This window comes from Typha angustifolia, chromosome 7 (genome assembly GCF_048772165.1).
Source record: "Typha angustifolia cultivar Huaian chromosome 7, ASM4877216v1, whole genome shotgun sequence".
NCBI classification, from domain to species: domain Eukaryota; kingdom Viridiplantae; phylum Streptophyta; class Magnoliopsida; order Poales; family Typhaceae; genus Typha; species Typha angustifolia.
This window is the reverse complement of record NC_133245.1, coordinates 2,015,377-2,027,741: the sequence shown is the minus strand read 5'-3', so window position 1 is coordinate 2,027,741 and position 12,365 is coordinate 2,015,377. Positions and strand designations below refer to the sequence as shown.

Genomic DNA, 12,365 nt, shown 5'->3' with positions numbered 1-12,365 from the left:
ACATATTATGACAATACTGAATCTTTGGTTAGTACCATCAGTTGTTCAACCTAATTATGATCGTTGGTAGGTTTTGAATTTGATTATGTCTGTGAAAAAGGATTTGAGAAAGAGTCATATTGTGGATCAATTTGGATGGTGGGATGTTCCTCGTATTCCATCTAATTATTACAAATTGTTGTTCACTTATAATTGACACCCAGTGGATATTAGTCAATACATAACTTACTGCTAAATTTTTTGAATTCCATGCATATCGTTGCTCACATCGTTAGTCTTACTGCAGAAAAATTCGACAAGTACATACTGTAACGAGTGTTCTTTTGTCCCATATTCGGAGAATCGGAATTGATTTGTAACTAAATCAACCGGAAAGCCTATGAAACGAATCAATTCTCAACTAAAACTTAGATTTTCTGAGCACTGCTAGACATTATTCCACCTTTTATTCCGTAATCAACCAACCAAGTAAACACTCATCATCTCACACCAACAACCACACATACAATCCACCTCACAAATCAACAAAATACCAATCTCAAAATAGAATATTATTAGTTCCCAAGGGACATACAGACCGACAGTCATCCTCTCAAATGTTGTCACTCCGAGCTCGATCAGAGGAGGTACCCGAGGGCAAGTCCGGCCAAGGAGACGAAGGCGAAGACGGGGGCGGTGGAGGCAGCGCCATTACTGGTCGAGCCGGAGTCGGGGCTGGAAGCCGGGGGATGCCCATGACCTTCGTGGGCGGAGGCCATCTGCATCAAAGAAGAGGCCATCAATATGGCCATGGTGACCATGGATAGCATCCTGAGCTTTAAACTTGCCTCCATTTGATTTGATACCTGCACGAAGAACAAGAGCAAGGATAAACGATAATGAAACAACTAATAGATAGGTGAATGAAGAGAGGAATAAAAGAATGAGGATTATATAACCTATAGGTGGATTGGAGAGGGGGTTCTGGGCAGGGCGTTTAGGCAAGTCATCTCGAGAGTTGACTCTAGTTCAGGTCGTTGAATTCGGTGTAAGTTAACGCGGGAGAACGATATCATAAACTTGAGTGCACGTTCGGTAGGTGGAGATTCCAGGGCATTATTGAAGGGCTACTCAAAATCAAATCACCAGGAATACTTGTGACATTTCACCAGCTATAATTTATCAATAATAAGTTTGACTTCTTCTTTTCTTTTTCTTTTTTAATGGTCAACTGGCGTAATAAGTAAAAGGAATTGAAACATAGACCAAGAGCTTCGTAATATCTAGGTTTTGCCATTGGTACGTATTGCAATGATCTAGTTTCCTAACTGTATTTAAATTGAATATATCTTCTTTCCCTCTCCTCCCGTTACATCTCAGTAAAAGAACACGTAATTCTTCAACCAAAAAAAAACTACTATATAATTTGGGAAACTTTTTAATGACGGAAAAGAACGTGATGAAACTTTAGAAACTCTCTAATTATTCTTTAATGCTTTTAATTATGTGTTCTCACGTCTGCATGATTTGGCTGAGGTCATTGTGTTACATCTCTAAATCTTCTTTTCATCCTCTTCTAAATGATATTTTAGCATTGGGATGCTCTGTTGACAATTTGGAAGAGCACGAATCTTCTCCACATATTCCATTGGATTAATCGAATGTTCAATACCTATAAGTTTCTTTTGTGAGTCTCTTCTTTTGAAGAGTTACACACACGCATCTATATTGAATAACTTTGATGCATCTAACCTTGATGATAATTTTCTCCTTTGATCATCATAAGTCTAGATAAGGATTAAGAAGGCAATTAATCTTCCACTTAAATCAATTAGATCTATGGTCGCCAACCAGCATTGTCACCTAAGGCTCGTATATAGATCAACACACAAATTTCATAAGGTTCTAGCTCAATTCTTTCAAAGAAATAAGATATTAATTGAATTGGTCCCATATCAGATCATATATTTGTTCCTACTTATTAGATGCTATCTAATTAATTAACAACCATAATTTAAGCTCCCCTCAATTTAATTTTCTTGATAGCTCAGATAGTTTAAGAATCTCCTCCATTGGTGGCCTCCTCCCACCGAGATAAATTCACTCCTAAAAATTGTCAGCTAAATTGAATCAACCTATTGAGGTATGGGTGACTCTCGATTTCGCACCCTATCTTGTATGCTTATTACGATGTTAGATCTCTACGTACTTTGAATCCGGATCTCATGTACTAGTACCTTGTAGCTTATTGGATTCTAATTTTCAGATAGACCCAAATCTAATCTATCTTTGCTTGCAAAATGCAATGATATATTATTATTAAGTCTCAACGGAGGCATAAGATTATCCATCTAGGGCGCCTTACCAAAAGATTAGGACACAGATATAGTAGCCTTCGGATGAGGAAGGCTCGTATCCGTCCATCCGTAGACAAATCTAACGGTCAATCACAGCATAAAAATCCATATATAGCACTAGGACTTCGGGGAAGATGGGTGGTGGTTGGTTCTATTTCACACACACACACATAAGAGCTTGTTTGAGTTCTCACTGTTTCTTCGACTCCACAAGCAAGCAAGAAGCAATCTTTTTCAATTCAAGCTGCAAAATTTGTACCAAGTTTGTAATCTTTTCCCTTTTCTTTTTCTTACAGTTTTGCTTGTAAAAGTTCCATCTTTTTCGCTCGATCTCTAATGGGTACTTGCAATTTGCAGGGCCATCGTTGTAGGCGCCTTTGTTGCTTGTTTCATTCCTTCGGAGGACTGGATCTTGAGGTAAAAGATGATAAATTTTTGATCTTGGGTGTTCCTTTCTTGGAAATGAGGGGTTTTAATGGAGTGTTTTGTTTGTCTTCTTCGAAGATGGAGAAGGAGGCGAAGAATCCAAGAGTACCAAGGGTAGTTCCGGAGCCCGATTTCCCCTTGCAGTGGGGTAACAGGAAGCGGCTCCGCTGCGTAAAGGTACGAGACGAGGGCTCCCCAGCCAAATCCGACGGTCAGAAGAGGGCTACATCTCGCGTCAACCGCCGTGTCATCACCGGAGGTGACCCCGAGTTCGCTTCGCCCTCGCGTCGCCCCACTGCTCTCCAGCACAGGTAGATTTACCAACGAAATAGCTACCAAGTTTGGATTTTTTTTACCCCAATTTTGGGTTTACAGCACAAATTGGAATACCCAATTCGTGATTTGTCTTCAGGAAGTCGGAGTCAGCGGGGAGCGAGAACTGGAAGTCGCGGTCTGTGTCGTTGTCGCCGGAGAAGGAGGACCGTTTCTACTCCACGAGGGGCTCCGCTTTGGGGTGCGAAGAGAACGGGAATGGTGGAGGAGATGAGAGAGGTGTGGCGGTGCTGCCGAGATTTTTCATTTCGCTCTCGAACAAGGAGAAGGAGGAGGACTTCATGGCCATGAAAGGTTGCAAACTCCCCCAGAGACCCAAGAAGAGGTCCAAGTTTCTCCAAAAATGCCTACTCGTATGGCCCCCTTCCCAATTTTAATAATAAAAGTTTGTACCTTTTTGTTGCAATTATCATCTCAAAATCTAAATCTTCTACCTTTTGGCTTAATTCTGTGACGGTGCAGTTAGTGAGTCCTGGTGCGTGGCTCTCAGATCTCTCTCAGGAGAGGTATGAGGTTAGAGAGAAGAAGAGCTCAAGAAAGGTATTTCTAACACCTTTCATTTGCTCTGGTTCAAAGTGGCTTTTGGATCTTATATGGGTAGGATTTGGTTGCTTTAACCTTTTGCAGAGAAGAAGAGGGTTGAAGGCTATGTGTATGGAGAGTGATTCCGAGTGATCTAGAGAAGCCAGAGGAGGGCTTTTGCCGGCATCAACGCTGTAATTTTGGATTATTTTACTCGATTTACAATTGCAGATTAGTAGCCTCTTTGGATATGTAAAATTTCTTTGTCTCCTCTGTCTTGTGTTCTTCCGAAGGAATAATATGGCGATTAGAGATGTTATTCTTCTATTCTTAAGTGCCAAACATAAGCAAGGGAACAATGGTTTAGTAGCTACCTCTATGAGATCTTAGTGGAATAACCATTATTTAAAACCATCTAAGATTGGATGTGATGGGTCATAATATTTCAAAGGAGACAATACTATCTTATCAAGAGGTGTCCTCATTAATGTACTTGTATACCGAATTAGTTACAAAATTCCTTCTAAATAAGAAGGTAATTTTGAGTTAAGCATTGTGAACCACAAAAATCTTACTTTGTTAATTATGGATCTGCTGAAAAGTAGGTCTCTTTCAAAGGGAAGTTTAGAAATCGGCTTCTTTTTTGTCATCAAGATGTTTGAATTTGTTAAACTCCAGCACTTCCAGAATGAGATAATATAACCATAGAGTGTTGTTAGGATGAATTGGATAGTGGGTAAAAATGATGGTTAAATATCAATTGTGAGTTTCTACATTCTATCCTTGGTACCATCTATTAATGCATAACATTCCTGCTTTGTCTTGTGCAGACAATTGCTTACAAGCAGTCATCTCTGATGGCATGTACCATACAGATAGGGTGATTATATTTGGATGGCCATGAGAGATTGCTTGTGTACATAGATAGGTGGATAGATAGAGAGATAGAAACATCATATTTGGATGTCTATGGCAACTGGTAAATATTTTATTGGTTTGATGATTGGATGTTTGGATGGTTCCACAACTTCTTCTACCATACGTTTTGTATTATGTAATGTCACCAAAGTAACCTAACAAGACACTTTAATTGTGCCCCTTTAGGTGGAGTCATTCATGGAAGCAGTTAGTTTGGTGAGAATCTTGTGTTACCCTTGGAAGGAGCTAGACTGGTAGGCAGGAGTAGCCCTAGCTACGACTAGCTTGTGCCAGTATATTGGAACTAGGATTCTCCCTAAGCTGGCAAAGTTGCAACAAAGATTATAAATATATTAAATAGTGTATAGTTCACTTAGAAAAGCTGGATTCCCATAACTTGCATGCATAAATGAGTAATCCAGAAGAAAAACAAGTCTTATATGGCATAATTTTCCTTTGGATGCTTATTGTTCATTAGTCCTGGTGTTCTTGTCTCTCTAGTATGATTCTTGTTTGATTGTTTTTAATATTGTTTCACCTTGATTACTTTTTTTTCAATTAATTGATGTTTTCTTGTTTTCAATTGTCTCCAGTATTTCTTTAGTTTCTCTTTCTTGTTGTCAATCATCTTTATCGTTTGCACTGTTATCTGCATATGACTTCCATGATAGGGTGGTTTCAGATTTACTGCAGTAGAAGTAACTCTCTCTCTCATATTTGGATTCCATATTCATTTAAATGGTCTTGATTTCAATAAGTCATCCAGTAATTAAATATTCATTAAAGGATCCGTTTGCATATTATCCAGTAATCAAATTCAAGGGACTCGAGGCTACTCTCTCTGATTTAAAAAAAAATATTGGGTTTCTTTCGTTAATAAGATTTAATATCTATCAAATTCTGCATGAAAATATGGAAATGAAGAGTTTGTGAAGTGAATGCCAGAAATTATTGTAATTAATATACCACATATTTCTTACACCTGGTGTCAAATTAGACATCTGAAATCTGGTCATATCAGTATACCATATGATTAATTTGGACAAAATTCTTGCTTGCAAATGTATAATTTCTGTTTTCCCGAGATTGAGTATATATAGTTTTCTTCTTTGTTTCTCTACTTTTCGTTCTTTTCAGAGTATCAAAAGGACAGTTATTCAGTGTGTGGAGATTGTCATAACAAAACTGGAATCAAAAGACTATCCAGAGAATTATTCAGGTGTTTGATATCATAAAGAGAGATTATTTTCTCGATCTGCATTTTTTTTTCAGAAAAGTGAGAACTTAATAATGTCTTAATTAAATGGATACTGTTGGGATTTAAATCTAAGTATATTCATTCAACATGAGCCTATTTGAGCCCTGTCCTTTGAAAGGTTTTGCATATGTTAGCTGAATGATTTGCAGAGGATATAAACAACAGCATTTTTGGGTTTCTCGACTACTGGGATTTCGAGTTTAAAAGACTGTTAATTCTAGTCGTTTGTTCAATTAGTGGTATTCTTGCAGATAGATTCTGATGTATCTTCCTGCTGTTGGAAGATAGTAATAAATTCTCGGAGTTAGAGAAATTAGTATAATCTATTAATCTGATTAAGTGCTTACTAACAATTTTCAGCAGCAGTTCTCTGCTTACTTATCACTTCTTCACTTCACCAGTGGTTTTGAATCCTAACTGCGTAGATATTGAAAACATTAGTAAGCATGCTAACAATGTCATTCCTAAAATTGGGACATTGGGTATATATATATATATATATATATATATTATATATATATATATATATATATATATATATATATATATATAATTACCAACAACACCAATTTTGCCATGCTCCATCTCATTTCATTATTCCCATCTCCAGCTTCCTCCCTTCTTCCTCTTGTGTCCTATTTTTTCATATACCCATCTCAACAAAGCAACCAATTTTTCCATTCATTTCCACCACATCAATGGCCATCATCAATTCTCTTTCGCCCCTTCTCTATATTAGTGCTCGGCGTTCGAAAATTCAGCTCTTTTCAGGCAAATTGAGGTAGGTAGGAAGGCACGGGCCAGATGATAAGACCTTCCAACCTTCAGGTAGGCCCTTCTTAAGCATTCATGGATCTTACTACGAGCCTCATTCTTATCCAAATAATTCTAACAGTTTTGTCAAGAAAAGTAGTTATAAGAACTTTAATGAAAAAGAAGCCGTAACCTTTTTCTCTTTGTTCCAAGGTTACTCTGCTTTTAATAACTTCATTAATCTTGCGGGTTCTGTGTGGCTTCTTAATCTTTTGCCTCTTCATATAAATTAGCCATCTTCATCAGGGGTTCTGATCATACACCTCTTTCTCACTTTGTTCAACCAGTGGTGGTCTCAATCTCATCGACAAACTCTCCGTTCTGGTTTTGAGGCAGGTTGGTCGGAGTATCTTAGAGTGTTGGGATCTTTTGTTAGATGTGTGAGGTCAGAGACTCCCGGGTAACCCTATGCATAATTTTAACTGTCTCGTGCGTACAAATATTGAGCACAAGAGAGAGGATACTGAACTTTCGCATCAACCAGCTTGAAGAAGCTGAAGTCCTTGGTGTGGTTGGATGGTAGGGCCGTCAAAAAATCTAAGCTCGCTAGCTCATCATGAAGATGATAAACCTAGTTCGAGCTCTTAACGAGTCGAACAGAGCTAAGTTTTTAGGCTTGAAAATTTAATTAAGTCGAGCCAAACTAGAGTCAGCTCAACTCGAATAGACTTGATATGTTACATGTGAGAGGCGATATTATATATATATATATAAGGACAAAAACATAAGTTAGTAGCACAACTAGTTAAGGCTATTCACTTTTGAATTTCTATTAGGCGGTGGGGCAGAACCTACGTTGCTTTCAACCTGTTGCTCTGTGTAATATTTGCTACAAACCAGGTTAATAGTATTAGACAAGGTGACATTCTTTCTCCTTATTTATTCATCTTGTATTCTAGAGTGTTTTCATCCCTTATGAAGTAGACGGTTTCAACTGGTTTCATTTTTTGTTTTCATATCTCGGGTCGATCTTTGTATCTATCTCATAGTTCTTTTCTTGTGTTGATGATGTTCTTATTTTGCCAAAGCCTTGGCTTCTAATGCTAGGAAACCATAGCTATTTTGGACCATTATCGTCTGATGTCTAACCAGAAGGTCAATGCGTCCAAGTCCTCTGCTTGTTTCCCCTCTCCCTTGGCTACTGGGACTGGAGATTGGGTCTGTAGCAGAATTGCGCACAGCTTAGACAACTCTTGCCCTGTGCGTGGGCTGTGTGGAAATTGCTACTATTCTTCTCATCTAATTGCAGGTTTGCAACTGAAATTTGGGGTCAGATTGGCAGTACCCATCACTGCAAATATGATTCGGGGTTTACTTTTGCATTGGATTGGCTTGGCTTGGCTAATGCTTTTGCATGGAGTCATTTGTATGCTGCTACTAGAGCTGATTAATTTCTGGCTGAGTCTCCAATTGAATCTCGAAGGACTTGGCAAATCTTGTACACCATTTTGTTGATATTCGAGTTGCAAATGCAACTGAGCGTAGAGAAGTCAGATACTTCTGATGAGGTATTAGCTGGGATAGGGGGGTAAAGCCAACGAACGGGTGCTCTTTTAACCTTAAAACAAAAAAGAAAAATCAAAAGCTCAACCAGTACGAATGGTAAAATAAGGAGTTAAAAAGTCTCCGCCATCAACGGTCGTCATCAGAATGAATCCAAAAGCTGGCAGCCAGACTCAGCTTATCCGCCATTAGGACTGCACTGCGGAATTCAGAGTGGAATTATGAGTTCGAATCCAACAAAAGCTCTACTGTGTGCCATGTGACTGGAATCATGATTGTCCTCCCCTCTGCGAAGAGATGCTGGTGACCCATCACCCATCCATCCATCCATCCATCCATCCATCTATCTGTCTATAAAATATAGAGTAGTATCCCCTGTATATATATATATATATATATAGTAGATAGTGGCCGTGGGGATAAGATGCTCTCTTAAATAAAGATCAGAGGACTGATAAAAAGTATTGGAACAAGTGGAGAAAGCAACCATTTCTGCAGTGAAAAGGTGAAGCAGCATTGTGAGAAGCCATGCATGCACCAACAAACTCTCTCTCTTCCATGAAATCTTCCTAACTAATGGATTTTACCATGCCCACTTTTAACAAATTACACAAAGAAAAGGAGGACGAGACAAAGAAAACTATCACAGAAGAGACAACAGGCCTGTTTCTACTTCAGAAACTTTGACCGTGACGGGGAAAGAGAAAGCAAACCAAAATCCCTGAGGAAGAAGAGAACAAATTCACATGTCAACACTGCCTACGAGTAAGAAGAGGGGGCTGTATTATACTTCAATGGTACAAGAGGTGGGGATGACACAAGAGAGGTGGTGGTTAGAGTTTTTTGTTTTTTCTATGGACAATTGGAGCTTTTACCAGGACCACCATAATAGAAGAAAGTCCCCCAATCACCATTGTTGCCATTCTGCACGTCGTAGCAGTTGGATTGCTCAGTGAAGGTGCCGACTCCTTTGGGTGCCTTTAGATTGTTGGAGCCATCAACTATCTGAATGTTTCTGAAGTAGCTTGCCTTGCCAAATCCTTCTTCAGGGAAGTGGCCACTGCCCATTTGGGTGGAGGTGTGCTCACCATCTGGTTCAGAGTTCACTACTTCACCTCCCCACTCTATCATGGATGCACTGTCCGCCAAGTAGGAGAAGAGGAAGGCAGGCCAGTAGCCCAACACATAGTCATTTCCAAATTGCATCCACCAGTTCCCTTCTTTCGGATCCTGACTCATCAAAATATAGCCAATTGGGTTTTAGCAACTAGATTGATCATGGGGGATGAAGCAAATTGTAATTGTTTACATTTGACTCTGATGTAATGTGCATGAGGAAGAACAAGAAACAGACGGGCAGAGATTCTCTGGTACTTTGATCAGATTATATATTAGTTGCATGTGAGGCTTGCAATTTACCTTCCAGACCAATATGCTGATATCATATTGGGAATGACCATAGCCAGAGAGAGGGTAGATGCTGGCACCCATTGCAATCTCACTGTTTATTTGAATGAATCCAGAGCATAGTAAATTGTAGCAGCCTGTTGCTTGATAAGCATCACTCTGATTTCATGGAGAAAAAAAAAATATATATATATATATTAGAAGTTACCCAAATTTAAAGTATAAGAACTACAGTATCTCATCAATTGATGGCACGAATAACTGCAGCTCTTCGTCGCCAAATGCCAGCACATACCACATACTTTTCAAAGTGGTAGGGAACAAGAAGAGAAAAATAATACAAGAAACTCAAATGATAAGGGAGGATGAGCAGGAACGTTTAAACTCACAGTCCAGTAAGTAAACAGCCTTGTGTTGTTATCCCCATAGAGGTCTGGACTGACCTGAAATATTTGTAAAACCCAAAAGCATAAAAATAGCAGAAATTAATGCGTGGCAGTGAATTTTGATAATTGACACAATGAAAATTGTTATGTATATATATCCAAAGGCTGTGACCTTTTACCTGCCACCCAGCTTCAATGCTATTAAGGTCTTCTCCAAAGGAGCCTCCTAAGATCCAGAGCTGAGACAAGCTGAACTCGTTGGGCTGCTGGATCTTTGGTTCCCAAACATTTATGGTTGCCTTTGCTCCATAATACTTATCTCCCTCTACATAAGCTATTGCATGCTACTCAAAAAGACCCACAACAAAATAATGGATTTAAGGATGAGAAAAGAAAAGGATAAGAGATAAAGGAAGGTAGTGGGCAAAAGAGAACCACTTCGTTATAAAGCAACTCTTTTACTTTAAGAGAGCTACAGACCTGATGGCCACTCTCATTGAGGAGATCAGGATCTACAGACACAGACAAGGGGTTTGGGGTGCTCCTGTGCCTCTTCTTCCCATATCTCTTTACAGAGCTGGCCCTTAGTACGTCATCCTTCCTTGTCCTCCTAATGGGTATGGTGTTCTCTGGGCACCTCCCATTCTGATGCCACAGCTGAGACATAGGCTTGGCCTCCTTAGCTGATGCAACCTTGTTCTCATCATATAATCCTTCTGGGTGGAAAGCTGGCCTCATCTGAAGGTGTCACACAATGCAGGATAAAGCAAAGAAACTACCGATCAGGAACAGTGGAATTGGGAAGGGAAATTGAAGGTAGAAGGAGATACCTGAACAGTGTGGTTCTTGAGGAAGGGATGATCAAAGGCTGGCTGATGAGATACATGCACGCAGTCTATGATATCTCCATCTGGGCTCTTTTTATTTAGAGGAAGAAGCAACAAAAAGGAAGAATTAGCAGTGGAAAAACCCAAGCAAGTCTCAAATTGAAGTATTGCAGGACTGAAGCAATATGGAACATTTGCTATTGAAATAAAGAGAAAAAGTTCAATAGAAAAAAAGAAATAATAATAAGCATAGCAAAGTCCGATCTTTCCCTAAGTATTCTCGAATTGCGAAGTATAAATCAAATCAAATCAAAGAAATAATTTGTGGAACTAAATATAAAAAATAAAAATTATTACAGCAAAAACAACTAGCCCAAAAACTTTACCAAAAGAATAATAAAGGGAACAGGGAAAACCCCAATAGGCCTAAATCATGAATGCCTTTACCAGAGGAAAAAAAGCACCCTTTTCCATTAGCGAAAGCATAAATGTTTCAAAAAAAGGGTGACTAATTTCCTCTAAAGTTCATGGACCCGAAACAACCACCTTTCTCTTGAAAAATAATAACCCAATAATAATAACTTTTCCAAAACATTTTCATACCTCAATGCTCTTGACCGCCGGCTTGTTCAGCCGCTTCAGGTGCCGATGCACATCTAACCTCTGCCTCTCCACGAGCGACCTCCCCTGTGCGCATGATAAGCAGGCCAACATCACCAAGATCCCCACCAAGCCACGGCTCACGCTAATGTGCGCCGACATGGCTCCTCTGCTCCCCCCCTCTTCTCCGCCTTTAAATACCAAGATCCAACAGTCTTTTCCCCCCCAAAAAAAACCCCTTTTCTAACAGAAATCACCAAATAAATCGCCACTCTAGCACCATTTCCCACCACCCAAATGCTTCTAAGCGCTCTTCCCGAAGAATCCCTTCGAGGGCTATAGGCTGGAGAGAGAGAGAGAGAGAAAGAGAGATAGAGAGAGAGAGAGAGTGATTCTAAGTGTGAGGAGAGCGGAGGAGGAGCTCGTCGGTCGCGCTTTGGGTATAGCGTTGGGTGTAGTAAAATGCCGTCTCGAGTGTCGTTTTGTTTACGGGGGAAGAGTGGTGGGTGATGGGGCCGGAACTATTAAATTGACGATTTTGCCCCTCACACCCTACGGCTTTTGGGCTGCTCTCGGCCCCTGTCACTTGCCCAAAATGACCTCGCTCGTGGCAACGCCTCTGGCGTACGGGATCCGGGTGGACGGCGACGCTCGGCACGTGTGAGTCGCATTGGATTCGAAATCGTTCGCCTCTGCACTCACGTGCTCCCCATTCCCCCACCGGTTAAACTTTTATTTTTCCCTTCACCTTTCTAGATATATATCTCCAACACAACGGTAATTAATTTAGTTAGCAGGTTAATAAACAAGACCATATAATAATTTATTTTTTTTAATATAATTTAAGAGCTCAGTAGGCTATATACTAGGAAGTTACAACAGCTAATTGTTTTCCAACATAGATGATATAAAATATTTTTGTCGATACCTACTTTTCTTGATTTCATAATTTTATCTAGTCAGAGTCAGAGAGAGAGAGAGAGAGAGTGGTCAAAGTTTAGCTGACTGAAATAACGTTATCGCTGGAAGTGGGCCG

The 12,365-nt window shown here is 39.7% G+C and overlaps 2 protein-coding genes and 1 long non-coding RNA gene across 4 annotated transcripts; 1 reads left to right on the top strand and 2 right to left on the bottom strand.

Moving 5' to 3' along the window:
- Positions 1 to 412: 412 nt before the first annotated feature.
- On the bottom strand, positions 413 to 1,083 carry LOC140763482 (uncharacterized). Its single transcript, XR_012104831.1, has 2 exons — positions 939 to 1,083; positions 413 to 845 (listed from the first exon to the last, which is right to left on the bottom strand). It is a non-coding gene; the product is annotated as an uncharacterized lncRNA (long non-coding RNA).
- A 1,364-nt stretch (positions 1,084 to 2,447) lies between these two features.
- On the top strand, positions 2,448 to 4,605 carry LOC140762952 (uncharacterized). 2 transcript variants are annotated; one of them, XM_073100939.1, is made up of 7 exons: positions 2,448 to 2,598; positions 2,694 to 2,753; positions 2,841 to 3,073; positions 3,175 to 3,448; positions 3,558 to 3,635; positions 3,723 to 3,811; positions 4,448 to 4,605. In XM_073100939.1, exons 3-6 carry the CDS (start codon positions 2,841 to 2,843, stop codon positions 3,768 to 3,770), a joined length of 633 nt encoding a protein of 210 aa, XP_072957040.1. In that variant the 5' UTR covers positions 2,448 to 2,598; positions 2,694 to 2,753; the 3' UTR covers positions 3,771 to 3,811; positions 4,448 to 4,605. The 2 variants fall into 2 exon arrangements, with proteins under 2 accessions (XP_072957040.1, XP_072957041.1); XM_073100940.1 differs by lacking the exon at positions 4,448 to 4,605 and having other exon boundaries at positions 2,469 to 2,598; positions 3,723 to 4,376.
- A 3,966-nt stretch (positions 4,606 to 8,571) lies between these two features.
- Positions 8,572 to 11,802, bottom strand: LOC140763821 (protein neprosin-like). The gene is made up of 7 exons (XM_073102184.1): positions 11,333 to 11,802; positions 10,733 to 10,819; positions 10,383 to 10,640; positions 10,082 to 10,246; positions 9,906 to 9,959; positions 9,529 to 9,675; positions 8,572 to 9,339 (listed from the first exon to the last, which is right to left on the bottom strand). The coding sequence occupies exons 1-7, from the start codon at positions 11,489 to 11,491 to the stop codon at positions 8,962 to 8,964; spliced, it is 1,248 nt and encodes a 415-aa protein (XP_072958285.1). The 5' UTR covers positions 11,492 to 11,802; the 3' UTR covers positions 8,572 to 8,961.
- Positions 11,803 to 12,365: the final 563 nt, after the last annotated feature.

What these genes read in the sequence shown, in the direction of transcription:
- LOC140762952 (XM_073100939.1), top strand. Translation starts at nt 2,841, where the DNA reads ATGGAGAAGGAGGCGAAGAATCCAAGAGTACCAAGGGTAGTTCCGGAG. An exon ending in CCCACTGCTCTCCAGCACAG is followed by an intron (nt 3,074 to 3,174) that starts GTAGATTTACCA and finishes ATTTGTCTTCAG; the next exon opens with GAAGTCGGAGTCAGCGGGGA. An exon ending in TTCTCCAAAAATGCCTACTC is followed by an intron (nt 3,449 to 3,557) that starts GTATGGCCCCCT and finishes GTGACGGTGCAG; the next exon opens with TTAGTGAGTCCTGGTGCGTG.
- LOC140763821 (XM_073102184.1), bottom strand. Translation starts at nt 11,491, where the DNA reads ATGTCGGCGCACATTAGCGTGAGCCGTGGCTTGGTGGGGATCTTGGTG. An exon ending in TCAAGAACCACACTGTTCAG is followed by an intron (nt 10,641 to 10,732) that starts GTATCTCCTTCT and finishes TGACACCTTCAG; the next exon opens with ATGAGGCCAGCTTTCCACCC. An exon ending in GGCTGTTTACTTACTGGACT is followed by an intron (nt 9,676 to 9,905) that starts GTGAGTTTAAAC and finishes CCATGAAATCAG; the next exon opens with AGTGATGCTTATCAAGCAAC.